The 27,737-nt window shown below is 39.7% G+C and overlaps 1 protein-coding gene across 5 annotated transcripts in view; it reads left to right on the top strand.

Annotated features, from left to right (window-relative positions):
- Window positions 1-8,707: 8,707 nt before the first annotated feature.
- Window positions 8,708-27,737, top strand: part of sfpq (splicing factor proline/glutamine-rich) — a 30,746-nt gene continuing 11,716 nt past the window's right edge. The window contains exons 1-11 of one of the 5 annotated variants that reach the window (XM_077196086.1): window positions 8,755-9,202; window positions 9,293-9,528; window positions 9,993-10,181; window positions 10,266-10,567; window positions 10,677-10,772; window positions 10,911-11,107; window positions 11,225-11,309; window positions 11,390-11,504; window positions 11,596-11,644; window positions 16,105-16,214; window positions 22,047-22,548. In XM_077196086.1, coding sequence (XP_077052201.1) covers window positions 8,893-9,202; window positions 9,293-9,528; window positions 9,993-10,181; window positions 10,266-10,567; window positions 10,677-10,772; window positions 10,911-11,107; window positions 11,225-11,309; window positions 11,390-11,504; window positions 11,596-11,644; window positions 16,105-16,214; window positions 22,047-22,166 — 1,809 coding nt within the window. In that variant the 5' untranslated portion in view covers window positions 8,755-8,892 and the 3' untranslated portion in view covers window positions 22,167-22,548. Of the gene's footprint in view, window positions 9,529-9,992; window positions 10,182-10,265; window positions 10,568-10,676; window positions 10,773-10,910; window positions 11,108-11,224; window positions 11,310-11,389; window positions 11,505-11,595; window positions 11,645-16,104; window positions 16,215-22,046; window positions 22,549-27,737 lie in introns of those variants that run through there. The other 4 variants (XM_077196085.1, XM_077196084.1, XR_013190427.1 and 1 more) reach the window with 4 other exon arrangements.

Here is a 27,737-nt window from a genome sequence, read left to right as displayed (position 1 = left end):
GCGCTCCGCTCGTGAGGTTCCTGGGAACCCGTTGAGGGGCCATGCGTGAAGGGCCCACAGATCGGGGCGGGGATGAAATATCATCCCGCTGGCCTGACTGAGGAGGTCTGGCCTCAGTGGAATCGGCCGTGGTGCAGATTGCATTTGCATCAGATCTGGAAACCATGTTTGGTTCTTCCAGAGTGGGGCTATCAGAAGCACTGCGTTTTTCTCCTCTCTGACCCGACTGATGACCTGTGGCAGCATCGCGATCGGGGGAAAGGCATATAAGGGGCGGCTCGGCCAGCTCTGGGCGAGCGCGTCCGTGCTCTTCGTGAAGAAAAGAGAGCAGTGTGCGTTCTCCTTGGAGGCGAAGAGGTCGATCTCCGCTTTGCCAAAGGTTTTCCATAACCCTTGAATCGTCAGCGGGTTGAGAGCCCATTCTCCTGGGAGAATCTTGTCTCTGGATAGCATGTCTGCCCCCTGGTTCAGGGCGCCTGGCACATGCGCTGCTCTCAGCGCGCGCAAGTTGTGCTGGGACCATAAAATGAGTCTCCTGGCCATTGAATGCATGGAGCTCGACCTGAGTCCACCCTGGCGATTTATGTACGCCACTACCGTCATGTTGTCCGTTCGGACCAGGACGTGTTCGTTTTTTAGATGTGGAAGCAGGGCTCTGAGAGCCAAAGCGACCGCTTTCATCTCCAGACAGTTTATGTGTAGGCGCTTCTCCGGGTTTGACCAAAAGCCGGAGACAGGCCTGCCCTCGTAAAGGGCCCCCCAACCTATTTTGGAGGCATCTGTCGTTATCATCTTTCTCCTTGTGTTCACACCCAGACTCACGCCCGACTGGTACCAGTCGGCGGCTTTCCAGTGCGTCAGGGCTTTTATACAGCCGTGGTTCGCTCTGATTAAAAAGTGGCCCGAACGCCACGCGTGAGTAGGGACGCGGATCTTGAGCCAGCGTTGGAGAGGGCGCATATGCAACAATCCTACCTGGAGTACGGCCGATGCTGAGGCCATGAGACCGAGCATCCTCTGAAACCGCTTGACGGGGGCGCGCGCGCCCGCCCTGAATGATGTTGCAAGGCGCCGGATGGTGAGCGCGCGCTCTGATGAGAGACGCGCTGTCATTTGCATCGAGTCTAGAACTATTCCCAGGAAAGAAATCCTCTGGCTGGGAGATAGTATGCTTTTTGCAAAATTGATTCTTAGACCCAGGCATTCTAAATGGCTGATAATCCAAGATCTGTGTGTTATTAACTGACTCTCTGATTATGCTAGGACCAGCCAATCGTCGAGATAATTCAGTATTCGCACTCCCCTTCGTCTCAAGGGGGAAAGTGCTGCGTCCATACATTTCGTGAATGTACGGGGAGCCAGGGACAGGCCGAACGGAAGTACTGTGTACTGGTAAGATTGTCCCTCGAAAGCGAATCTCAGAAACGGCCTGTGATGAGGCGCTATTGGAATGTGAAAGTAAGCATCTTTCAGATCCACTGAGAGAAACCAATCTCCTGGGCGTACTTGCGCGAGGATATGCTTGGTTGTTAACATTCTGAACGAGCGAATCATTAGTGCTTTGTTCAGGTGTCTGAGATCTAGGATGGGGCGGAGACCACCATCCTTTTTCGGGACGAGAAAATAGCGGCTGTAAAAACCTGCCTCGCTCATAGAGGGGGGAACAGTTTCCACAGCGCCCTTTTCTATTAGTTTGCGCACCTCGGTGCGTAGAACCTGTGAACACTCCTTTCTCACTTTCGTCTCGACCACAGTCGTAAAACGTGGTGGTCTGCGAGCGAACTGGAGCGAGTATCCGTGCTTTACTATATTTAATACCCATTTCGGCATATCTGGAATGTTTTCCCATGCCGCTGCGTGTACAGATATGGGCTGAATACAGGCTAGGCGCGGGCCGCTGTGACGTAGGGACCCGGCCAGCGAATCGCCTGAGCTCGTAGCTCTCAGAGGCGTGGGCGCGCGCTGAGCAGCTGAGTGAATGGGCGCGTGTGTGCTTACAACAGCGCGCGCTATGTCTGTAAAACTCGCAGCCTGAGCTGGGGTTGTGTTTGACACTGTAAGGACAGTGTTTATAAGTGGGGGTGCATAAACAGTGGTAGGCACACGCGTCACTTTTATAATGTATCCCGCTTTTACTGGGGATGAATTCATAACTGTGTGAACAGTGCTTGTGTGTAGTGGTGCGTACATGACCGTAGGCACGTGATCTACATTCATGGGGTGCGCAGCCTGAGCTGGGAATGAATTTGGCACTGTTTTGACAGTATCTGGGAATGCAAACTTTGTGGACATGTGAACCCTTAGTGACACAGGCAGGAAAAGACTCTTTTTGTGTTTTCTGTGCGTCGCCGTAAAAACGGCGTTTGTTTGCAGGTGAGCGAGCTCTGTGACTGGCCCATTGACTGCTGTAAGGACATTTCCAGCCGCCTGTAAGGGGACTGGGTAATGTTTGAGCTTTTGCAGAGAGAGTGGTCCGGCTTTTGCGAGACACGCACTCTCTCTTCTCATTCCTGTGGCTAGGACGGCTTTCGAGGCTCAGGGTTCAGCACAATCTTGGGCCGAGGACCCCGTCGCTCAGGAGGCGGCTTGCGGTTGTGGGAGCGTGAGCGGCGTCGAGCGTCAGCATGAGGCGCGGGCTGAGAGGCGGTGGGAGCTGTTCTAGCCCGCTGCGGCTGTGGCGGTCTCTGTCTGCTCTGCGATGAGCTGGAGCGCTTGGGCAGGAAATGGCGCATAGCTTGTGAAGCGTTCTGGGCCTCAGTGAAGCGTTCGGCGAAACCTTTAACCGCCGGTCCAAACAGCCCGCTGGTGGAGATAGGCGCGTCGAGAAACGGTGCCTTATCCGCGTCCTTCATCTCCGTCAGAGTCAGCCACAGATGGTGCTCTAGAACAGTCAAATTAGCCATGGCACGGCCAATAGACTGGGCGGTGGCCTTCGTGGCTCGCAGAGCTATATCAGTTGCGCTGCGTAGGTCCTTAAAGGCTTCGGGTTCGGGGCCAGACTCGTCCATAGAGCGGAGAAGCTTAGCTTGGAACACTTGAAGTACCGCCATTGAGTGAAGCGCTGATGCAGCTTGGCCGGTGGTGGCGTAGGCGCGACCGGCGAGAGCAGAAGTAGTGCGGCAGGGCTTCGAGGGGTGGGAAGCTTTGGCTTTCCATCCAGTGGTGGAGGGCGGGCAGAGATGATTGGCCACGGCCTCGAAGAAAAAGAAGGCTTCAGACGCGCAGAGTGGGGGGCTTTCCATGACTTGGTGAGTTCGTCATGAACCTCCGGGAAGAAGGGAGAAGGCCTTTGCCGAGGGGCCTGCTGGCGCCCCTGCAGAAACCACTCATCCAGTCGGCTTCGGGTTGGTTCTTCGGGAGAAGACCAATCGAGCCCGAGGTCCTCTACGGCCTTCGAGAGGACGCGGATAATCTCCGTATCCATGGTGGAGCCCCCGCTCGTGCTAGCTAGCGTCGACGGGGCGGGGTCGAGAGTGGAGCCCGGCCAGTCGTCCGATACAGCGTCGATGGACAAGCTATCATCCATTCCCCCATCGTCCTCGGACGCGCCGAAGGTCACAAGGCCCACCGCTCTGCTAGAGGGGTGTGGGTCTGGCTGGGTGAACTGAACCGGCGGTGGGGAAGGTAAGAGCGGCGGTGAAGCACGCGGAGACTGGCTCGGCGTGACGTCACTGAGCTCCGGTTCAGGAAGCCTCTGTGAGCGGCGCTTTTTCTTAGTGCGCGGCTCTAACAGAGGGGTGCGGCGATGGGCTCGCTCACGGCGAAAGCGGCGAGGCGAGCCCGCAGTGCGGAGAGACCCAGGTCATCACATTCCGGGCATCCGCCCTTGGTCAAAGCAGCTTCTGCGTGTGTGGCACGCCGGATGGCTCAGTAGGATGGCGTTCGAAGGCGGCTGAAGGTGCCGACGTCCTCGTAGCAATCCCGCTGGTATGCTTTTCGACGGCGGCGAAGGCTTCAATAATCCGGAGGATCCAGCGAAGAAGGTGTTCGCTGAAGGAGATTAAATCTAAAGAACTCTCATGACGGGGCGCCCAATAAATAGCTCTTGGCCACGCCCATCTTGGCGGGCTCTGACGCGCGCAGGCGCGAAGCGCGCTCATTGGTCGCGCATTCAGAGTCGCCCCGTCATTGGTTCGAGCAAGTTGCCGCAGCACAGCCAATGACCGAGCTTCCTTCGTTCATTGCTGTCAGCTGTGCAGCTGCAATGCGTTTTACATAAAGACTTCAATATTCTCGAGAAAAGGAGTTTTCCCATAGCGTAAGCTACTTACGCAATAGGAGAGACCTCTCGAAAGGGAACCGGCGATATCGGAAATCTCCACTTTGGTCGGAGTTTTTAGAAATAATCGTTTTCTGTGATAAAAATGGGGTTTACGTGTAAATGAGAGGCCAAACCGCAGGGAAATATCTGCGTCTTCCCTTCGTGTAAAAGGGGCATGAATAATCGATTAAAAAGGAATTTATTCCTGTGTGATACGCTGTGCCCACATTGGACCAGCGCTTTAGAAAAATTACTGGATGGATGATTCAGCTCTGGGCGCCATCTTCTGGTCAGAAGTGGGAATTAATTTGGCATGACCCTCACAGTGCATTTTGGGTATTATCTAGCCGTTGAGTATACGGGTACATCCGAAAACTTAAAAATGGTCCCTTCGGAAGATGTATTCCAAATGTATTCCAAGAGGAAGGCATCAAGGCACGTCTGAATCCAATGTTAGCTTCACTTCCTGTCTCCTAGATACCATCATCTGATTTTTGAAGGCAGCATATATGTATTCTTTGCTGCCTCTGATATCCCACAATCCTGTGCTTTCAATTCTGTGACAGTTGAGCTAAAAAAAAATTAAATATGGCATCTGAAAGTTGTAGTTGGTGCATGGTCAGTTTGTGCAAATATGTGTTTTTGAGCAATGTATTTCACTTCTGATGTAATTTCTTGCAAGAAATAATTGTATTAATTAAATATATGCATATATATATATATTTTCTCCATTTTGTTGTACATCATTAAACCGTTACACCGCCTCAGAAGTCTATCCGGAATCAATTTCATAATATTTGTGCACGAATGCTGCCTACAAAGACATTGCCTGATAAGGCAGCGAAGCAACAACTCAACTGCCTAAGTTTTCGGACACAGCCTACATTGGTTGTACACTCGTTATTGCGGTGCATTATGGTATTGAATGAGGGCACTTAATAATGTCCACTATGTGGCCTGTCCAAATATCACACTAAACCCACAGTATACGGGCCCTCTTGTTATTGTGTTCTGGGGGGTGGCCCCCTTGATTAAAATCGTGGGGAGCTTGGGATTGGGAATGTAACCCGTCTATAATGTGAAAATACTTTTGGTAATGGAAGTGATCCAGATGCAACTGAATGAAAGAAAGTAGTGTTTTAGGACAGGAGAAGGTATACTTTAAGTTTAATTGTAAATGTTCATTAATGTTCTAATGTACTTGCCTGTCCTTGAAATGTGTATCAGAAGAATAAGTTACTTTAAGAGTTGAAATGAAAAGCATACAGTGTACACATGAAATGTATTGGTACTGCTCAGTACAAGTGTATTTAGCGAGTGTATTTCAGTGTGCACTGAGAGTACATTCAAATAGAAACAGACAACGTCACACTGAGGGTCAGCAACTAGACTCTGCAAACTTCAGTTTAAGAAAACAATTAGAGTCAAAAACCTAAATTTGAAAAGCTTCAGGGCATGTCTAGCTTCAGGCCAACAAACTATTGTTTGAAGTTGTGTCAAAAATAATTGGACTGTTGAGGCAATGCAACCCATAATAATGAGCTAAACTAAATTTTCTCTTGTCACATTGAAGTAATTCACAAAACACAAAAAATGTATCATTTAAATTGACAGTGCTGAGTATTAAAGATGCTAAAACCCTCTTTTTAAGTTGAGTGGTTTTGCTCTGAAGCAGCAAATGAATGTGTTCTCATCACACAGGCTTAATAATGCAAGAACATTAGACTTCTGTCAAAAGTGTCGGCCCCTGAGGTCGGGGCCTCTAGAAACGTCACCACCTTTAGCCCCAATAGCAACGGCCCTGATAGAAACGGTATGAATTGAAATGACTCTTTGTGTTTTTGGAGCCATTTTGCCAAACCACAAAGAGAAAACCACACAGAACACAACATCTCGTCTTTGTTCAAGACAAGAGTAGTCAGTGCAAAGCTGGCACTGCAAGATATGGGCTTAGGGTTGGATTTAGTCTTCCCAGCAAGGTAGATGAGAGTGACACAGAAGTGCTTCTGAAGTGGCATTTAGTTATTTTTGCACAGACTGCTTAATGGTGCTCAGAGATGGCACAATGCATTAGCACAGCAATTACAACTGTATTATTTGAGGCACAATTTAATCTGGCTATTTTGTGGCATTGTATGTACATTTAATTTTGAGAATGCACTGAGCAATTATGTACTAACTGAAGTGGTTCAGGCTGATAGGTATCAAGATTACATGGGGCTGCACTGTAAAAACCTCTATATTTGTCACATCATGAAAATTGATTATCTGTAAACAATAAGGTACAAGAGGCCATGCTGTATTGTTACAGTCACGAAAAAAAGAGCGTTGTTAGGCACCGCGTGGATTGGAACATGAAGGCTAGGCTACAGCACATGTCGAGTACTTTATTATCAAATGGTTACCACAATAAAAACATTAAAGCCATAAATCTTTGCATTAATGTTACTATTAAAAAAAGTAAAATCATTAAGTGCCATCATTAAGCTAAAATAGTCTCTGCAATTGACAGTAAACTGCAAGAGAATGTTTCTATGTGTAGCATGCCTCATCCGATGGAGCTCAAATAAAAACAGAGACTAGGAACAGTTGTCATGTGTTGTAATTAAAAAAAAATTAACACAATATATGATATGCCGATTTCCTCACAAACATACATCTGCTTATCTATTAGCATGAGAAAACGTCTCTTGAATCAAATAGAATGAATGGTGTGCGAACTGGGATGCTAATTTTAACTGCATTTAACTGCAAATATTAATAATAATAATAAACCTGGCTACTTTGGCTCAATCTCTTCTTGAAGATACCAGGAAAGTGTACAAGGTACATGGGTTATTTTTTATTGATTGATCAGATATTCTCACAATGGCAGTAAATTATACTTAATTCATTGATGCTCCCTATACTTCATTTTATCTTTTAAATGTTCCTTTCTTAAAACGCCTTCTGCTTGTATACATTCAGAGGGTATGGTTTGTGGAATTGCACACACAGACCAGCCATTTGATCACTGGATTTACAGCTAACGTTTAACTTTCAAGAAGTGTTTCCTTAACATTGACATTGCATATCTAATCAACTTCTGACAAGCACATTAATTAATAGGCTATTTAAATTATTACTCAGTGAGACATTTAACTATGTCTTTGGAAGGCTTTTGTCTTTCAAACACATGAAAATATACAAAAAAATTATTTCATGCAATGTAGTGTATAAAATTCAAGGCCCACAGAAGTGCCTTGAAACGCACAGCATTATTCAGTGCTCTATTTCCACTGAAACAGGAAGACATGGCTGACATATCAAACAGCTCCTCCCACTTTTTTTAAAATAGCCAATAACGTATAGTCTATCACAGCTCAGCCAGAGCCATTGAGCTAGGTAAAGCCCCAGTTTCCTTCTAATCTTCTCCATATTGCTTTCAATAGCATTCTGCAGTATTCAAATGGGTCCGATACATTTTCTGGCCTGAGCCGACTCACGCATGATTCGCTCTGTGCTATCGTGTCTCTGGACCGGAGCTGCGGCGGTTCGCCTGACACTAACGTGAAACCACACTTCATTAGCCCCAATGAAAATCATATTTACACTGTATGAATTGCTCCCTATCCCCTAGTGCACTATGTGCCATTCACCATGTAGAAAATAGTAAATGTATGAAGAAGTTACTTTTAGCTGCACCTTCAGCATCTATTTATAATGTAGGGGCCGGGACACTTTAGATTCTAGACAGCATTTCATTGGACAGAAAAACTGAGGAGAAGCTGAAGTGCAGAGTGATGACATCAAAATCATTGATCCATATTGGCAGAAGTGGGAGACTATAAGTTTTGATTGCTTATCTTCTATCTTTCTATCTTTTCTATCTTTCTATCTTCCTTGCCACTGTGCCTTTTTCACCTTTGTCGCCATTGGCTTTTGGCTTGCTTAGTTGGGGCCATTTAATTTTATATTTAACAATATTATTACAACATTATTTTACTGTTATCTCTGTAAAGCTGCTTTGAAACGATCTACATTGTAAAAAGCGATATATAAATAAAGTTGACTTGACTTGAACTTTGTCATTGTTTTGGAGCACACTATATCTTATAACAGCAAGGCTAACATATTCAGACTAAAAGCCAAATCATTCAATGTTGAGTTTAATGAAGCGTAAGCTACTTGTTTTCCACAAGGGAATTGCTTTTACTCATAGTAGCCTATATTTGGGTAGTTTACCATCGTCCGATAAAAAGTAGGCTACCTCGAAATATATACCCTACAAAAAACTGTTAGGATATACAGTATATGGTTTAAAAAAAAAGCTCCATGTGCCAAAAAGCCAAGTAGCCTACTTTTTAGTGCACTCAGTAATGGTGGAACTCACGAGCTCCACTAGAGCGCGCCATTAACCATTTGGACCGTAGGATCTGACTTGGGGCGGAGGCTCTTGAGCACGTCATTCCTCCCATTTCTACGATCTTCTCACGCAACCAACGGCCATTTTACAAAGCCAGCGTGTAGAGAGCCGGTTATCAGTCCTCGTCGGCATCTTATCGTTAGTTTTGAATATAGTGCGCTATTTAACCTATTCTATTACTCTCGAAAGGTTTTTTTAACGGTTTTTGCTGCCCGCTTGTGAGAAAATGTCTCGTGACCGTTCCCGTAACCGTGGAGGATTCCAGCACCGAGGCCGCGGAGGAATGGGAATGGGAATGCGTGGTGGGATGGGAAACCCTAACTTTCGAAATCAAAACCAGCATCCTTATCAAAACCGAGGACACCATATGGGTGGCGGGTTTAAGCCAAATCAGGGAAACCAGGCCTCCATAACACAGAAGCCGCAGGAATCCAATCAGAACAAGCCAGTGGTTCAGTCACCTCCGGCGCAAGGCCCTGGTCTGGCCCAGCAGAGCAACAACAAAGGCCCTTCGCCACAACAGAACGCCATCGCCGCTCCGCCGAAGATCCAGTCTCCACCACCGCAGATCCAGTCTCCACCACCGCAGATCCAGTCTCCACCGCCACAGAAGATCCAGTCTCCACCGCCACAGAAGATCCAGTCTCCACCGCAGATCCAGCCTCCACCGCCACAGAATATCGCGAAAACCCCAGATCTCGGTTCCCCACAGAACCATCTCAGAAAGAACCAACCAAAAGTTGGATTGGGGAATGGTCAAAAACAGCCTGTTCCCATGCAGAAACAACCGGAAAAGATGCTACCACAGCAACAACAGAGTAACGTTAACGTTACAACGAGCAACGACGGCTCCCAGCCTCAGGTAAAATAACTTTATTCTTGGAAAAACGTAAAATAGTCGTTTTTAGTGATATGAGGGATTTGTGTACATTAAATTTACGAAGTTATCATTTTAAAACGCATTTTCAGTAGTACGGGGTACAGAGTTAGATCCGCCATTTTGTAGACTCTTAAACAAAGGTTGGACTCGCTAACGTTACTGCCCCCCCGCTGTTTCGGTGGCTCTGTCTGTATAAAGTGCATTGAATGTTATTTGTTTTGACGTTTATTGCGCTCTACGAACATTAAAAACGCGTTTTGCTATTGATTTTTGTTTTCGTGTGGCCTAACTTAGTTGTTTTGATAAATTTAGCTCACGTTTTGTATTGTAGATGAGACCGTTCGCACGCATTGTGAAGTAACATTGATTTGCAATCTGACGCTCAAATTTAGGCCCACGATTGGTTTACCAGCATATTTGGATTATTGTTTGATTTTTGGATTTAGGAATTGAAGGCCACGCTATCTTTGCTGCGCAAGCCTGGGGAGAAAACCTACACTCAACGTTGCCGTCTGTTTATTGGGAACCTACCGAACGACATCACTGAAGCCGAATTCAGGAAATTGTTTGCAAAGTATGGGGAACCCAGTGAGATTTTTATCAATCAAAGCAAAGGTTTTGGATTCATCAGGCTGGTGAGAGTTATAATTCATTCATTGTAGGTGTATAGTAAGTATTTTTAAATATGCATAAATTAATTTAGTCTTATTTATTTCAAGGAATCCCGTGCTTTGGCAGAGGTTGCAAAAGCTGAGCTGGATGATATTCCGATGAAAGGCAGGCCTCTCAGAGTTCGTTTTGCCACTCATTCTGCTGCACTTTCTGTGCGCAACTTATCTCCATTTGTGTCCAATGAGCTGCTGGAAGAGGCCTTCTCTCAGTTTGGAGTGGTGGAGAGGGCTGTAGTTATTGTAGATGACCGTGGGCGCTCAACGGGAAAGGGCATTGTTGAGTTTTCTTCCAAACCAGCTGCACGGAAGGCTATTGATCGTATCAGTGATGGAGTGTTCCTTCTCACGGCGTAAGTTATTATAATATGTACAAACACCCTATGGTCTCATAAAATGGTCATTCTTTTTACTGGATAGACTTGTAGAAAATGTCTTTACATCATTTTATTATTTTTATAGATCACCCCGTCCGATTGTGGTTGAATTGTTAGAGCAGTACGATGATGAGGATGGTTTGCCAGAGAAGCTTGCACAGAAGAACCCCAGTTATCAGAAGTAAGTTCCAAATAATCATGTTTATTTTACATTCTGTGACTAGAATCAAAGTCTCTTGAGACTAGCAGTTAATATCTTGTATGGTGTATTGGTCATAATCATAGATACATTTGTTAATTGGCTTTGATTTGTCCTCAGAGAGCGAGATCAGCCTCCTCGTTTTGCCCGTCCTGGCACCTTTGAGTTTGAATACTCCCAGCGATGGAAGTCACTTGATGAGATGGAGAAACAACAGAGGCAGCAAGTGGAGAAAAACATACGTGAGGCCCGTGAGAAGCTGGAAGGGGAGATGGAAGATGCCTATCATGAGCATCAAGCGAACATGCTCAGACAGGGTGAGTATTGTCTCTTGAATCTGTTTATTTGTTTTTGGCATTTTTCCTGCATTGTTTTTTTTTAAAGTAAGATTATGGGATGAATAATTGTTTGTGGGGTTCATTTTGTTTTAAAAGACCTGCTTAGACGTCAAGAGGAACTTCGTCGGATGGAAGAAATGCACAGTCAAGAGATGCAGAAACGTAAAGAGATGCAACTCCGGTATGTCTGATGTTGTGTATTGTGCTGCTGAAAACCCTTGCTGTGATAGTAGTTAACTGAGTGATTGTTCTCACCCACAGGCAGGAAGAGGAACGCCGTAGGAGAGAGGAGGAGATGATGCGGCAGAGGGAACTTGAAGAACAGATGAGGCGTAAACGTGATGAGTCTTACAGAATGGGTGGCTTCATGGATAATGTAAGTAATGCAGTTAGAAAGCTCTTAGCATTTAAATGCCATATTTGTTGAATCCTTTTAAATAAAACAATTTTCCCCCCTTTTTTTACAGCGAGACAGGGAGATGAGAATGAATTCTAGTGGAGGCCTGGGGTTGACTGGTAAGATGCATTATAGGTCTGAAACCTCATAAAATGAACATGCTGTTTGCTGATATAATTAAAGAATATATATATATATATATATATATATATATATATATATATATATATATATATGGATAACAAGTGTAATGAACAATTAAATATTTTTAGCATTCCTCTGTGGTTCACTGTCTAGAAATTCAGTATTCCAACACTCCATTGTCTATTAACCACATAAAGCCTGCTGTATTGTAGGGCTGGGTGATCATGTTAATTTTTCACATCAGTCACTAACTATAATTGTCATGATAAACCTACAATCTTTTAAAGGCATATTTTTGCTCTTAAGTGAAAGTTTGTACAAACCTGACATTTAATTTTGGTTTTAAACTACTCGATTTCTCGTTTTTTGAATTCTTTACACTTTTTCCAGTCATTTTTCCTTAACAAAAATAAATATCTTAATAGAAAAATTAATTTCTTAGTTTTTGCATGTTATAACAGGTGATACGGTTTCAAATCATGACACAGGTTTGTGTTGCCTGACTTTTACGTGCGCCTTCGACACAGTTTGTAGTGCAGTCTGCAATATTAATACTACATGCTTTGTCTCTTAGAAATGCACATTTGGCAGAAGCTTAAGTTGACCGTCGTAGTATTAGTGTGGTGGAAATTCACCTATAAGATTAAAGTCAGGCCACTCAATAGTAAAAATATCGAGCCAAATTTATTTCTGAAAATTGAAATTCCGGTTAGTCTCTCTTAAGCCAAAACATAACTAGAGAGCTCCAAGCAAAACAGTATTAATTCAGTCAAATCATACGTATACATTTTTCATTGAACAAAGTCTTTCAAAGTTGATTGGATAAACAAATAAGCAGATTATCATAAGGCCTTCTACTTTTATCATACAAGTACATTTTCCGGTTCAACGACATCCCATAATATGCATACCCACCGGATGTTTTTGAAGAAAATCTCATGTGACTCCCTAAACTCTACCTTGACTGCAGAAAGAAATCATTATTCCCAAGTTGCTTCGCACAGCATTTGTTGATTAGCTTTGAAACATCAGAGAGAGAGAGAAGCACAAATGGCAATATATGAGTTTTACATTATAAAAACAATAAAGGTAGAAAATCTGTTTTCAATACATGCAATGGTTACACACACATCTATGTAAAAAAAAAACAAAAATTACATTTTCTCTTGATTAAAAGGTATGCCAGTATCATGTAAGGAAACCTATGTAACTCATGTAAGATTAACAAAATTGATCATGAATAAGCACAGGGTTCCCACGGGTTCTTGAAAGTTTGTGAGTCTGAAGAAAAAAAAATTCAAGGCCCTGGAAAGTTTTTGAAAATAAACATACATAGATATAGGGATCGGAATTGAAAACCGGTTCCACTCGAGAACCGGTTCTAAGTTTTACGAAACATCAATATTGTATGCCCTCGACGTTAACGATTCCTCTTATCGATGCTCCTGCTCCGAGTCCCAGTCATAATATACAGACCGCGAACTCCCAACTTTCCCTTTTGTCCTTTATCGGGCATCATAGCGCGCGTCCTATTCGCATCTGTTCGTCATGATGTCAAAGCGATTTGAGCAGAGGAGGTAAACATGGAGTGGAAAAGACGATCTAAATCTTGGCTTTATTTTACTAAATGAGACAAGTTATGCTGTTTCCTGTTTGCAACAACAGGGTTTTTCCTGCATTGAATTTTTTTAGCGCCCGCCAAAGCGAATTTTTGTCCCGCCAAAGTCTTATTTGATCGGTGAGTAATGTAGATGAAATGCTGCGCTTGTGACAGGGCACATGTTTAACTGAAAGAATGAGTAATTTAAGAATCGGATCGATAGGCAGAATTGTCAGTGGCATTGATATTGATAAAATCGTATCAATTCCCATCCCTACATAGATAAAAGTCCTTGAAAGTGCTTGAATTTATTTTATGCAAGAAGTTTTCTGGAAAAAAATTCATATTATTCCCTCCAGTTCGTTAATGTGTTATTTCGTCAACACTTTGTGGCCTATGCATTCTAGCTTATCTGATTTACGTTAGTTATGCACATTTGAACAGTACGTTAAGTGTTTCCCGTGTGAGGTACTTTGTGTTGTACATTGCCATGACGTTCACACGCGCATGAAACTACTACGATGTTCACTCAACGTTTGTTGTTGGACACAACAAATGTGTCCCCACATTAAGTCCTTGAATTTGAGGGTATTAGACCCGGAAAGTCCTTCAATGGTACTTGAATTTGAAGTTAACCAAGGTGTGGGCACCCTGTGAGCACCAGCATTAATTGAATGCATATAAGTAAATAATATTGCTTGAGTTGGGATGCAAATGCATAAACAAAAATGCATATTTTCCCAAATCGTCAAACTGCACCGGCTTGTATTTGAGACAGGCGTCTCTATGAGACATGCCTTTATAATTTAGTGTTGAGATGTTGTTCATTGGGATGTTGTTCCTAAAGTCTCTAATCTCTAAAAATCTCCAAATGCTCCACGTGAAACTGCGGTCTTCCGACCTTTTACTATCTTGTCAAATGATGTTGATTAATATGCGCGAGGGAGAGAGATTAAGACAGCACTCGTGTTGTTTGAAGACGTGAGTGTGGCCGGGGCGCTCTCTCTCTGCTATTTTGCGCCCTGTCAAGCGCAGCAGTCATTCTATTACATCACTCACAGATCAAAAAAGGCTTTGGCGGGACACAAATTTGCTTTGGCGGCCGCCAAAAAGCGGACGATCTCACGGGTTTTAGAAGATTAAATACAACCCGAAACTAAAAAACAGACCCTGCCTCTATTTGAGACCGGCCTTTATTTACCCAAACCTGTCGCCACACCAGGCGTGTAAAAGAGACAGGCGTCTATTTGAGACTGCTATTATTTGAAGTTTTACGGTAATATACACAATATAAACAATTGTGTATTATAGCAAATGCCTGCAGAGGCGACCGACAGCTTTGTTACACTTTACAGTAGAATAAATCGTTGTTTAATAATGGCCAAATTACATTTTAATTCAAATTTTTACCTATTCTTTTACATTTGCCTACTTTATGATAGAAATGCTACAGCCACTGTAATTTCTTAAACAAGTGGGCAAGCTGTGGACATGAAAACATTCAAACTCCGAGCAAGGTTTTAAACTTGCTTTAAAATTGCGATGAACAACAGTTCACATATTTAGAAACACTTACATATTCTCCTGTGTTGGCATAGGTTTATAAATGATTTTCCTTGCAAAACTGATGAAATAGCGAACGTTGCGTTCCCAAATGAACATTATAAGTAACCCAAACTTTCAGCATATGCAGAGATAGTTTGAGACGTGCTCCACGCATGTAAATAACAGTTCATATGGAGCAACATTTACTGTGCAAGAAGCTGTTCTGAGACCCGCGTAACCTACACGCATGTAAATAAAGTGCATATATTAAACCCTCAGGACATGCATTTATTTAATTGAATTGCAGCCGTTGCTATTTCACAATACCCCTTTGCTATCGTGTTGTTGTTGTTTTTTTAACTGTTCTAATACATCGTGCAGCCTTGGAAAACGGACTGCAGTTTATGAATTCTCGTCCGTGGAATCAATGGTATTTCCGGTATTTTTACTCGACGGGTTAAATTGCAATCGAGGATTTTTTAAAATCAAATACTTAAATTTAATTGAGGATTCATGACAGCCCTAGTAAAAACTGTACCATACATTTAGGTTATAACCACAGATAAAACCAAGCATATTGGACCTCAATAGATATGATGATAGTATATTTGATACTAGGACTGGGTAAAATATTGATTTCTAAATTTTAATCTGTTCTCATTTTTATGAACCGATATAAATTATTGGGATTAAAGAATCGATCTTTGGTCTATGCTGGTTTCAATTGATAAATGATCAGAACATTGTAGCACGCCTCGCATCAAATAAATCTCAATAAGCTTTGTTACTTTTTATATGAAAAAGTTCAAAAATTCAAACAATAAATACTGTTTTTGCACTTTTTAATGTGACGTGGCATGACACTGATTACTTCCACGTTTACTACCAAGTTATAGCACACAATAATGAATGAACATTAATACCAACTGACTCCCATGTTTTGTTTTTTTCTTTGAGAGAATTTGCCATATACTGTACCTGATTTATCCAAATAAGTCGAATCGAATTGAATCCAAATCGAACTGTGAACTTGAGAATCAGAATCAAACTGTTAAATCTGCAATGGCCTATTTCCAGGGCCTCTAAATTATCAACATGATCAAAACATTGCCGAAAAACCTGTTGCACAATCTACCACATGCATCCTTCCCTATGATTGATATTTATTTTTTAGTTATTTTATAGATATTTGCCTTCAGGTTGTGGTACTTAAACTTAATTGCTGTGAAATATTTGCAAATCTTTAAGGTTTAATGAAACTAATGTATGCCTTTTTAAAAATATAAACAGATATGCAGTTTGGGTCACCTGGCCAGAAGTTCCCATTGGCAGGAATGAATTTTGAAGGACACCAAGGAATGGGGGGATCAGCACCAGGGGGCATGGCGTCCAACGAAATGGTAATGTATTCTTGAGTTGAAAGCTGGAGTGAATGTGGCGGGAGTATGTGTGTGTATTGAATGCGTGCTAATCTTTGAGTTGAGCTATTGTGGTTCATAGGAACTGAGGCCATTTTGTGCTTGAAGGTTTACAAGTTAGGTGTGGATGGATTATTTGTAGATCCGTCAGTGGGAATTGTGTTTTCGATCCCTGTTGTGATTTTATTATAGTCCCTCCAGCTAGTGGCAGAAGTTGTCAGCACTCAAGCTCAGCTCCCCTCACAGGTTCCTTCTCTTGTTGCTTTGCTAGTCTGTCTGCACTAAGGCCAATGATTTTTTATACACCTGCTTGCAACATGTACTTGTAAGTCCTGTCTAAATTGCAAATAAAGACAGGCATGTTTGCGCTCTGTTTGACGTGTAGCCTTTGAATTAGCAATGTGCCATCTTTTCAAACACAAGTCCTGGTTGGTGAAACCGTATGTGGTGGAACAATACCCTATAAAATGCTGTGCCCGTTTTTGTTGTGAAACTTTTCTTTTTTCTTTTTTTTTTACTGTTGCAAATCAATGTCAAAGTCATGTCAGTGCTGCAAGGGTAATCGCATGGAAATGCTATTTCCATGCTTCGAGCTCTTTTTGGTAATTTTGAGAGACTGGGCATTTAGTGCAGATAAACTTGAGCAACTTAATCATAAAATGAAGATGAAATTAAGTTACAGTGACTGTGGCTGAGCTTTTGAGTAGCTGGTTGGAGGTGTCCTGGTTGGCATTCATTGGATGGTGAAATTGGAGTTGGGTTTGACCCACATTTGCTGTAAAGAAAATAAGGTGTCTGCTTAAACATGGCACACATTCTCTAATTGTCAAGAGATAAGTTTTTTTTCTGGTGTGCTTTGGATATTTCTACAATTTTAATTAAAGAGTTTAAGCATTTAGGTCTCAAAACAAGTACAACAGCAGTTTGTATTATGTAGCTACTAGCTACACTATGAAACCTACCATTTAAACCTTTTAAGACCATCATTTAGGGGTGTGCGATATTGACAAAATATTAGGGCTGGGTAAAAAATATCGATTTCTCGATTTTAATCGATTCTCATTTTTACGAACCGATATCGATTCTTAAATCCCAAGAATCGATTAGTCATCCTGTTTTCAGTTGATGAATGAATGGAACATTGTAGCGCGCATCCCATCCAATAAACGCAATAATCTTTGTGCTTTGTTACTATTGATATGAAACAAAGTCTCAGATTTCAAATTACGTCCATTTTCTTACGAAATTCAAAAACATAAATACCGTTTTGGCGCTGTGGCGTGAGATCGCTCTGGCGCAGCTCAAGGGAAGCAGCAGCGCCGAGCACACATAATCTTCTCTTCCGCCTTAATATTACCAGTTACAGCGTGAAATAAACATGAATGAGCATCTGAAAGTGTGTTAAAAGATAGAGTATAACTTATCGAAATCCTTGTTGTCACATGGAATCACTCAATCATTGTTTCAACCGAGGAAAGACGTCAGTGAAACAGCTTGTAAACAATGTCATGTAACGTCACATTTAACTCAGAAAAACCATATCCAGTGACCATGAACTCGTTAGTCAGCTAGAAAAATTAACTCTAGAGAGGAGCATTTTGCTAAATATATGCACCATATTACATATGCATTTTATGTTATTTTATAATTATTTTATGTTTTTCAATATTTAATGCATGTTTGAATAAATCTGGCAAGTTTTTATGACAGCCACCATTTAAATATTTATATTTCATATAACTTTATTATTAGAAAAATACATAAAAGTGTAATTGTTTGTATACAAATCAGTAAATCTTTACCTTTAATATTAGGCTATAGTAGGCTAATGAAACCATTTTAATGATACAACTGACTCCCATAGTTTACAGCATTGGTTAAGAGATTTGTTTTCCTTGAGAAAATTTGCCATGTATTGTACCTGTATCCAAAATAATCAATATTGAATCGAATCGAAATCGAATCGAATTGCAAGCTTGTGAATCGAAATCGAATTGTGAAATTTGTGTCAATACCCAGCCCTACAAAATATCTCAATATTTCATAGGATTTTGTTAATAACGACTTTGCTTAGTGTGTTGTGATGGTACCTTGGCAGATTTAGGACTGCCGTGGACTGCTGAGTCCTAAAGTGTTTGTTATTTTTTATGTTCTGTGCAGTGGTCTGTTCGCAGCAGTGACAAATTAATTTTTCGTATAAGCATTACATTTGATGAATATTAAATTAGATTAAGACACTAAAGGGCCCTGTCAAATAAACTAGGTTATCAATCAAATGAACTCGGTATCAACTAAAAAGGAAACACAGATGTTGCATCTGAAGTGGCATTTAGATGTATTTACACTAGGGATGATTCACGATTTTAGAATATTCGATTTGTTGATTGTATTATAGAATATCAAATAGGTTGTGCAATTTATTGTCTATAAAAAATCCCCATGTTTTTGGTTCTGATGCGGTGACACGTTCATGTAACCAGAGGGTGTCGATGCCAATAATACATCTAAAATCTGTTAGTCAATTCTCAAACAACAGAAGATGATGCACATTGTCTCACATCAAAGCACGTGAGCGGAGTGGTAATATTTCCTCCAGAGCGGAGAGTGCATTTCTGAAGATTACGTGCTGCTCTCTCAGAACGCCCTTTGTGACATGCTGGTTATAAAAATGTGAAATAAGTAGGGCTGCCTGTGCATGACTAAAGTTTTTTTCTTTTCTTTTTTCTAGTCAACTAGTAGTAGTTAATTTAAGCCATTAATCTAATCTCATACATGTATTGATTTCATTACTCAGATAAATATATATACTAACCTATATATGGGAGAGAATGCTAAACCATAATGAGCGTTTTCGTAATATATTGCCTATTCCGCATCTCAACACACGCATAAAGCTTGCCACAAAAAACGGCAAAAGTGATGATTATGCATGAAACATTTGAGTTGTTTATTAATAAACTAGTGTTTTCTGTCAGTGTCGGCTGCAAATGTAAAGTTGGCATTTGAGACGCGCTCAAGTTCACGCGCTGGGGCCTTTGTGTCCTGGTTATATTGTCTACTATATTTGCTGCTTATTTATTAATTCAGGCAATATATTAATGAAACATTGATTAAAATGAAGATACAATTTATACTAAATGAAATTCACTTTAAAGAAAGGCTTAATACAAAACTTAAGTGGTCAAAATCACGTCTGACCCATTCCAAATGTTTTGATATATTGGACTGGACATCTTATGATCCTATCTTACTCAACTCATGCGGTTCCCTTTTCATATAATCAACATAGATGAAATAAAAAAAACATATTAAACATAAATATGAAATGTATGTTTTAATTTTTTTTAACTTTAGCGTCACACCCCGCTCCGCTTTGCTCACATGCTCTGGTGTGTAGCCTATACATGCATGTGTGCGTGCATGTGGTGGAGGGGTGCGATTTTCGAATAATACCCAGCGATCTTCGAATATTATTTTTGCTTGAAATGCCCATCCCTAATTTACACACTGTTTAATGCTGCTTAGGGATGACAATTGCACTTTACAGTTGAAAATGAAAAAATAATGTTGTTTTAAAAATAAAACATTGATATGACTAACTAAATCACCAGTAGGTGGTGGGAACACTGCATTCTTCATGTGATTTGCTTAACTAAGCTATATCATGATATAAATATAGCCTAAAAGACAAATACACTATTAAAATGCCCCTGTATTGAGTAAATCACGAAGTGAGAGCATGCCCTCTATATACGCACGCACAGTCTAGCCTCAATTGATATGGTTTCATCATGCAGTTTGCTCCCTAGCTATGTTTTTGTTGGTTTTTGTAAAGTGAGGGACCTACTCAATGGCACATGCACATCGTTAAAACAACAATTACTAGCCTATATTATCGTAGATGATATATTGCACACCCCTATGATACATATCACAGACCTGTGAATTTCTGTTACATGTTTCTTGCCCAAGCTTTTGCTGAGAAGCTCTGTGTTGCAGGAAAGTAATTCAGCAGGAAGGCCAGTGCTTTACAAATTGTTGGACTTGTTGCCTGTGTGCTACTTTCACTTCAGTATTTTTATAGCTGAACCTTTTGATTCCCCAGTTAACAGGCAGAGTTGCTAGAAATGGGGGAATTGGGTTTTCCGTCCGATATGATTCCGCAAGTAGGAATAAAATATCTCCACGTTTCAAAGAGATATTTAAGGAGTAGAATCTGTAAGTGAAACCTTATGAGCATGATTTCATCCTGTTGTCAGATTATAAAAGTCAATAGTGGTTTGAACAAAAGTGGAACTCACCCCTGGAAATTGCAATTAGCAAAGCAGAAAGAGGGTTTATTCTGTTTTGAAACTGTATGATCTTTTTAAGTGTCTGAAGGCAAGTATTTTGTCTTAAAATGTTTAGTTTTATACCCGAATTAACTTTTAGTAGGTGAGAATCTCATATTTTTAACTTTTAAAATCAACTTGAAATCAAAATGGCCCCCATGTACTTTCTTCAATGCAAGTTACTTTTTTTGTGCTTTTTTATTTAAAAAATTTTTATAACTTGCTCCACCTCAAACTATTGTCTTTGTTGGATGATGTCACCAACATCACCTAAATTTAGGCCTATGAGTGCTGGTTGCGTTTTATGAGGAGAATCTCCATACTAGGAGAATAGTATGAGAGTAATAGTATAACTCTATAATAGTATAGAGAATAGAAAAGTCCTGCCTTAGAATTTTTTTTTCTATGTTGAATATTGTTTGGCTTAGAAATGTTGCTTTACAGAACAAAAATGGTTTGCAATTAGTTTCATGTTGTCTATGCGGTCAACCATTTTTGAAGAGGAAAAAAACAAACTTGCAACAAGTGGCAGTTCTTTTTGCAGATTGTCAATGTGCTGTAGCAATGTTTAATATAAAACTTTAACAACCCTATGCTTTCACAGTATTAAACGAATTATGATCGGTAACATTTCGATTCAATGCATCACTTTTTGTGTTAGTCTCCATGGGCTAAACTTTTCAGTTGACCCTTGAAAAAAGATAAAATGGGAAAATGCTGCTTGCTTATTCAGGCACTGCCTCCATTTTATCCAATTAACCATCACAAATGCTGACAAGTGTCTTAGCCTATATCTGATGAACATCATAATTACAATAAATATAAGAAAAATGTCTCAAATTGAACTGTGATGGCTAAATAGTTTACAAACATAGCATTAAAAAAATTCTGAAATCAGATATTTGAATGTAAAAAACTTTCAAATGCGATTTGTATAAATAAGTAAAACTACTGTAAATACTTAACGCATATGTTCCCCAATGAATTTTTAGAAAGTTTTAAAATAATTTTGATTAAATATGATTTTCTATTCATAATGTAGTACTTTGTAATTCCCCATTGGGATAGGATGATTCTTGTCTATTAATGAAGTACAAACCCCTTTGCCATAATCTTAACTTTAGGGTATCAAACAGTAAGCTCAACTTTGAGACAATTCTGCTTCGATCTAGCATTTAAATCCTGCAGTTTTTTATCTTAGCAGCGCTATTGGAATGCAATGTAATGGTATTTGACTAATGAATACATTACCCTCTCTTCCTTTTCCTATGTCACCTCTGGCACCTGTGGATCTGCGTGTTGGAACTGTTTCGCCGATTGTTTTCCTTGGATCCCACTTAAATAATACTTTTGCTCAAAATATGAACTCATGGAACTCGTTACTACCCTTTATTGCTTTTCTCCCATTCCCATGGATGTAAACTCCATAATTTCTACAAAACTAAATCCCCAACTGATACATAACTGAAAACGGTCTGTGTAGCGCAATGAGCGTTTCCCACAAGGTGGGCCCGGTGGTCCAAGGGGCATGGGTGCTGGAAACCCAGGATTTGGCAGGGTCCGTGAGGAATATGATGGAGCTGCCAAGAAGCCTCGCTTCTGATCTGGCACTTAAAAAGCAAAGTTTGTATGTGGAATTCCAGAGGCTCAATTCTGGAGTCACAATTGATGTATTTAAGTTTAAAGAATTTTCTTGCAATTTTAGCCTGAAAACTCATCCCATTTGTGGCAAGATCTTTTTCGTCCCATTTTTATTTTGTATTCTTAATAGGTTTAATAAAACCATTGAAGTCAGCACTGGCTTAGTGCTGCTAACATGTAATCCACTTTCTAATTAGTCTTTATCTTGTCATGTTACTTGTGTTATGCTGGTGAATATTGTAAATTTGTTCTGATCTTTCTATGGCTGTGTTCTGTGCCATTAACATTTAAAATACTACATGTACATTTTCAATAAAGAGTGCAGTTGGTTCTCCCAAACCCCATTCAGGTGTTGTTGGCACAATGTTTAATTTTGTGATGTGTCAGGCCTCTTAACACCTGACACATCATACACCCATGGGCATATAGGACATTTTCTTCATCTTAAAGGTTGTTGCTTGGAGTTGTACTTAATGAAACCTTTAGGGCTGCCCCCGACTTAAGATTTTTCTAATCGACTAGTAGTCGTTCATTAAGCATTGGTTGACTAATCTGGCTTTTCTATGTAAGTATATACTGAGCATTTAATATTTAGGCCTAGGTTTAATATATAGCCTATTTCGTGCTCATAGCTACAATATATTTTAATTTATTAATAAACTAGTGTTTTCTAAGTCCCTGTAATCTGTAAAGATGAGATTAACTATGCTGACTCGCCATCTCTGCAGTTTAGTGGCTGGATGCACCTTTAGAGAGAAATGCACCTTTCATACAGATTATATTTCAGGTATTTGGTTTCAATTTGAATTGGTTCGTTTTAAAAGTAGACATTTCAAGCTTTCTATATATATATATATATATATATATATATATATATATATATATATATATATATATATATGTATATATATATATATATATATATGTGTCTGTGATGCATTTAGCCTATATACTGAGTTTTGGTAAATTTTTGTGACACGCTCCAGTTCACGTAAAACCGAGAGGACAGAAAGCACATTTTTTTCCCCCTTTATTTTAAAAAAGCACAACATTTTGTTTGATTAAGTTGAAAATAAAAAATTAAAACAAAAAAAGTTCAAAATTTTGTTTGAAATAATTGTAAGTTATTTCCACTGTTATCAGGAATAAATGCAAGTGAGAGGCATGTAGTAAGCGCGCTAATACTTGAGCTTTCACACTTCGCACAAGGACTTGGATATGCGCCTAATAATAGCGCACATTTATCTAGGTTAACGTTAAAGTGAGCAACCATGTAAAGTAGCTACTACTTGCATGTACTACTTGCAAATGCTTTCTGTGGGGTTTTTTTTGTTGGTTTTTTGCGACTAACAGAGTAATACAATTAGTTGACTATTAGGGGGCAGCCCTAGATATTTTAATATTATAGTTAAGTGTAGATTTAGCATTGACATAGAACAACTTGGCTATTAAGTTAAATATTGATTGCTGGTGTATCAATTTACTTTTCTTTTATTATTTGGAATTATAGTTTGAACAAGATGACCTGGTTTCATTTGTTTACAAATTAGACCCCAGATTGGTTCTACAGCAAGAACACAATATTGCATTGATTTCAATCATAAATTAGTTTTTTTTTTTTTAAGACAAAAAGGTTAACTGGATCACAATCGCAGACAAATGTATTCTATTAATTATTTTGAAAAGTTTGTTTTTTTCCCTTAAGTTTATACTGGCAAACCAGTATTTTGATTGTTTTTTTTGTTTGTTTTTTGATTCTACCTATAGTTTAATTGGATTATTTTGGATTGTTTTTTGCTTCTACTTATAGTTTAATTGGATTATTTTGGATGAGTATGTCACTTTGATGCCACTAGTGTCACCAAGTGGTATTGAGGAAAAAAATTATTAAAACCATTTTTCCAGTGTACACCCACCTTCATCAATGTTTTGATATAACCATAGTGATTGCTTTTTTTGGGAAATTAACATTTTACTGTCTTTTTTTAATCTGTTTTTTTTTCTTCAATATATATAAAATGTCATGGACATACAACATTTCGGCTCTTGACAGAATCCTTTGAAACTTGAATGGAACTCTTCTGATTAATATTTGTTGCACTTCAATTTCTTTACGGAAGAATGGGAAAACATTGATTAAATTTACATTTTGGAACAAATCATTAATGCCTGGCATGTGCGGACAGTTGATTCATAAGCAATGCCTGTTAAGTTATAAAACTAAAAGGGATTGGAGAAGCAAACTAATCTGAGTTTTTGGATGGCAATCTAACTTTCACAAACATTAATTTAATTTAACATTAATTCACAAATCAGATTTTGTTTACATGATTTACAAGTATCCATTTAAAAAGTATACTACTGTCATTAAACTATAACATTTTATGATTTGACATGATCTTATTAGGTCTGGGTGTTGTATAGACTTTGTAAGGTGTATATAGATATATTTTCACAAAAAGTCTTATGTGATAAGACATTACCATTTATTCTGAGAGGGAGCTGCTGTGGGAAAGAGCATGATCCAATTTGTCTTAAACCTGAGATATGCTTCATATTAAGTTGCTCTGATGTTCGAGATGTTTTCCTCACTACACGACGAAAGTTAGAAAGTTACACAAGTATTTCTGTTTTGCATTAAGGCTTATCCTGACCGCAAGAAAGTCTTCACTTCTCTGAACGAGCACCGGTGTGTGCATGAATGTCCAATATACCGATCAATGTTTTGATATAACCATAGTGATTGCTGTTTTTGGGAAATTAACATTTTACTGTCTTTTTTAAATCTTGCAATAATTCTGAAATATTTTAGATACATTTTACAACGATATTTTTTAGACTCTTTAAAATGTTACATATGGTACAGGCAAGTAGTAACTGTAAAGGGACTATTGTAATGGGTAAAACAAATGTAATATAATTACTATAAGATGAATGTTCCTTTCAACTTCTTACCAATTAACATTAGTCTGTGCTTTTATTTAATATTTTTTTTAGATTAACAATTATTTGATTTAAATTACTTTAAGAAGCAATTTTAGAACGTAATACTTATATTTTAAACTTATTTTGCACAATTTACAGCCTAGCCTACATGGATACATCCCCTGTATATTTTTTCATAGCCTTCAATTTCTACATTGTTTGGAGAACAACATTTGCAGGATATTTTTATATATAGCAAAAAAATCACCCAGCCCTAGTTATTATACAAGTAGAACTAGTAAAAGTCGACTAATTGTGCAGCGGTTACAGGGACACAGATACTTGTTCACCAAGTAGCATGTTACTTGTTGTGATTTAATTTCTACCATTTTATCCTTTTCTAGTTACAATGGATGACTCAAAATAAAGATTTCAAAATATTGCTACACATTTATGCTTGAAAGCAGTTTAAATTGTTGAATTTTGCTTGATGTGTAGTATCCACTCCATTGTATTTCGTTTTGACAGTCAAAACAAAATCAGTTTGCATAGTTGGTAGCATTTTTCAATGGGCCAAGACAATGAAATTGCTTGCTTTGCTTTACCCTCCATGTCTATGTATTATTTGAGAGGTGCTGCATAGAATGTTAATTCTGTAAATTTGCAACACCTTAATGGCAGCCATTAGTAAGCATTGGAGTAAGGCCCAATTGCGGGTTAGCTTGGAAACGATGAGCAAAATATTATAATGCAACCTACAAATCAAAATAAACAAGCAAGGATTACGTTGTGGGTAACACGGTTTCTAGAAATAGTTTGGACCTTTCTAATCTTTGTAAAGACTGACCTCTCTAGGTCAGTTATAACAGTTAATAATTCTCTATTAAAATAATTATAACGTTGCATTTTTCATATTAAAGCTTGACTTCTATATTGTAATATCACTGAATAATTTAAAATTATATTTTTTGGGAGAGAAACACTTTGGCATTAACATCCCTCAAAGCTGTTATCTTTTGGAATAAGTGATATACCAATTTATATTGTCTTCTCCACCAATTAACTGTTGACACTGTCAAGCTTTTCTTCTAACATGTTCTGCTGCTGACAAAGCTGGAGACAGAAGCAATTAATTTGGCAATTATCTCACTATTAAATTTATATCTAAAAGTTACTAATATAATTGCTAAATTAATTTAATTTCACTTTGCATGATGTGAGACCTATATGTTGGGCATTTGTTAAGTTGACCAGTTTTCTGTGTAAAAAGTCCTTATTCATGACCCTTGCCGTTGGTCATTTACAAGTCACTCTTTTGTTATTGCCTTTTGGAGCAAGGGCACAGCTACCAATTAGCTTGATTTCTTCTACATTATTTCTTTCTACAAAAATGTAATGGTACTATAATTATTAAAACAAATATTTCTTAATTTGAACGCCATGTGCAAAATGAGATGACATTGTGTTGCTAGTGAACATTTAATGTAACATTTTGTATTTTAAATCCATAGACTGTAAAAAAAATATGGACGTAGTGTCCATGACGTCACCCGTAGGTTTCTGAAGAGTGTTTTTGAAGCCTAAAGTGGGCGGAGTCACTCTTCGCCATCTTGGAAGCGCGTCACAGTGCATCACTCCCGGATAAACGAAAATGGGCAAAAAGGCGGGACGTGGAGTTGAGGTGCCTGGATGCTGAAACTACGCCTGCCTAGCTCGACGTGATCGAGTTTGCTCCGGCTAAGATAATGTGCTCGTGCTAAAGTGACAGCTGACTTGAAGTAGACCTAAAGCCAATAGTTAAAGTTCATGTTTTTGCCCTTTGAAATACTATAATAGTTAAAAGACATAACTAACCGTGAGACTATGTGTATTGTGATGCATTATTATTCTCATGCAGTAACTTACAATATTTGCTCTGAGCTTGTGTGTGACAGTGATTCATGCGCATACATGTCAGTCAGCGCGGCATAGCACGTCAAGTTCGTAGAGAGCTTTATTCAGTCCATTTTCAATTCTGATAGATATTACCTAAGAAGTTCAAGTAATGCACTAGAAATCCACGCTCATTTAAGGGACGAAGAGAAAGCACTGACACCTGCAGGATTTCATCTGACGGTACTTTTTATTGAACACTAAAAAGTTAAATAAGCGTACTATAGTCTATCTGCTCCGTAAGATCAACGGCACCGCAGAACGAGTGTGGCCTCTATATCTTAGACGTTTTTAAATCTGAACTCCAAAAAGCAACGATATTGTCAGACATCCATGAGTGCATGTTCACAGAGGAAAACAACTGAAGAACAGCGCTGGTTGTTCTCTTGATACTCTACAACGATGGAATCCAACAGTGTGGGCGAAGCTATAAGGGCGGCGTGTAATAAACTTAATGAAATAACCCCAAAAAAAGTACAAACATGGCAGAGATGACAAGTTCAGCAGCTGGAATCAGCTGAGGTGACATGATGGCTAACAGAGCAGACAAACGGCTAGTAACAGCAGCGGCAATCCACCTGTCACTCAAGTGGCCACGCCCTTGATTATGCAGCATTTTAAGGCTTAATATAATTTAAACAGATGAGTTCTAAAAAACATCCCCCCCCCCCCCCCC

This window comes from Siphateles boraxobius, unplaced genomic scaffold (assembly GCF_051911475.1).
Source record: "Siphateles boraxobius isolate OS27281-9 unplaced genomic scaffold, OSU_SipBor_1 35, whole genome shotgun sequence".
NCBI lineage: Eukaryota > Metazoa > Chordata > Actinopteri > Cypriniformes > Leuciscidae > Siphateles > Siphateles boraxobius.
This window is presented reverse-complemented; position numbering and strand designations above follow the sequence as displayed.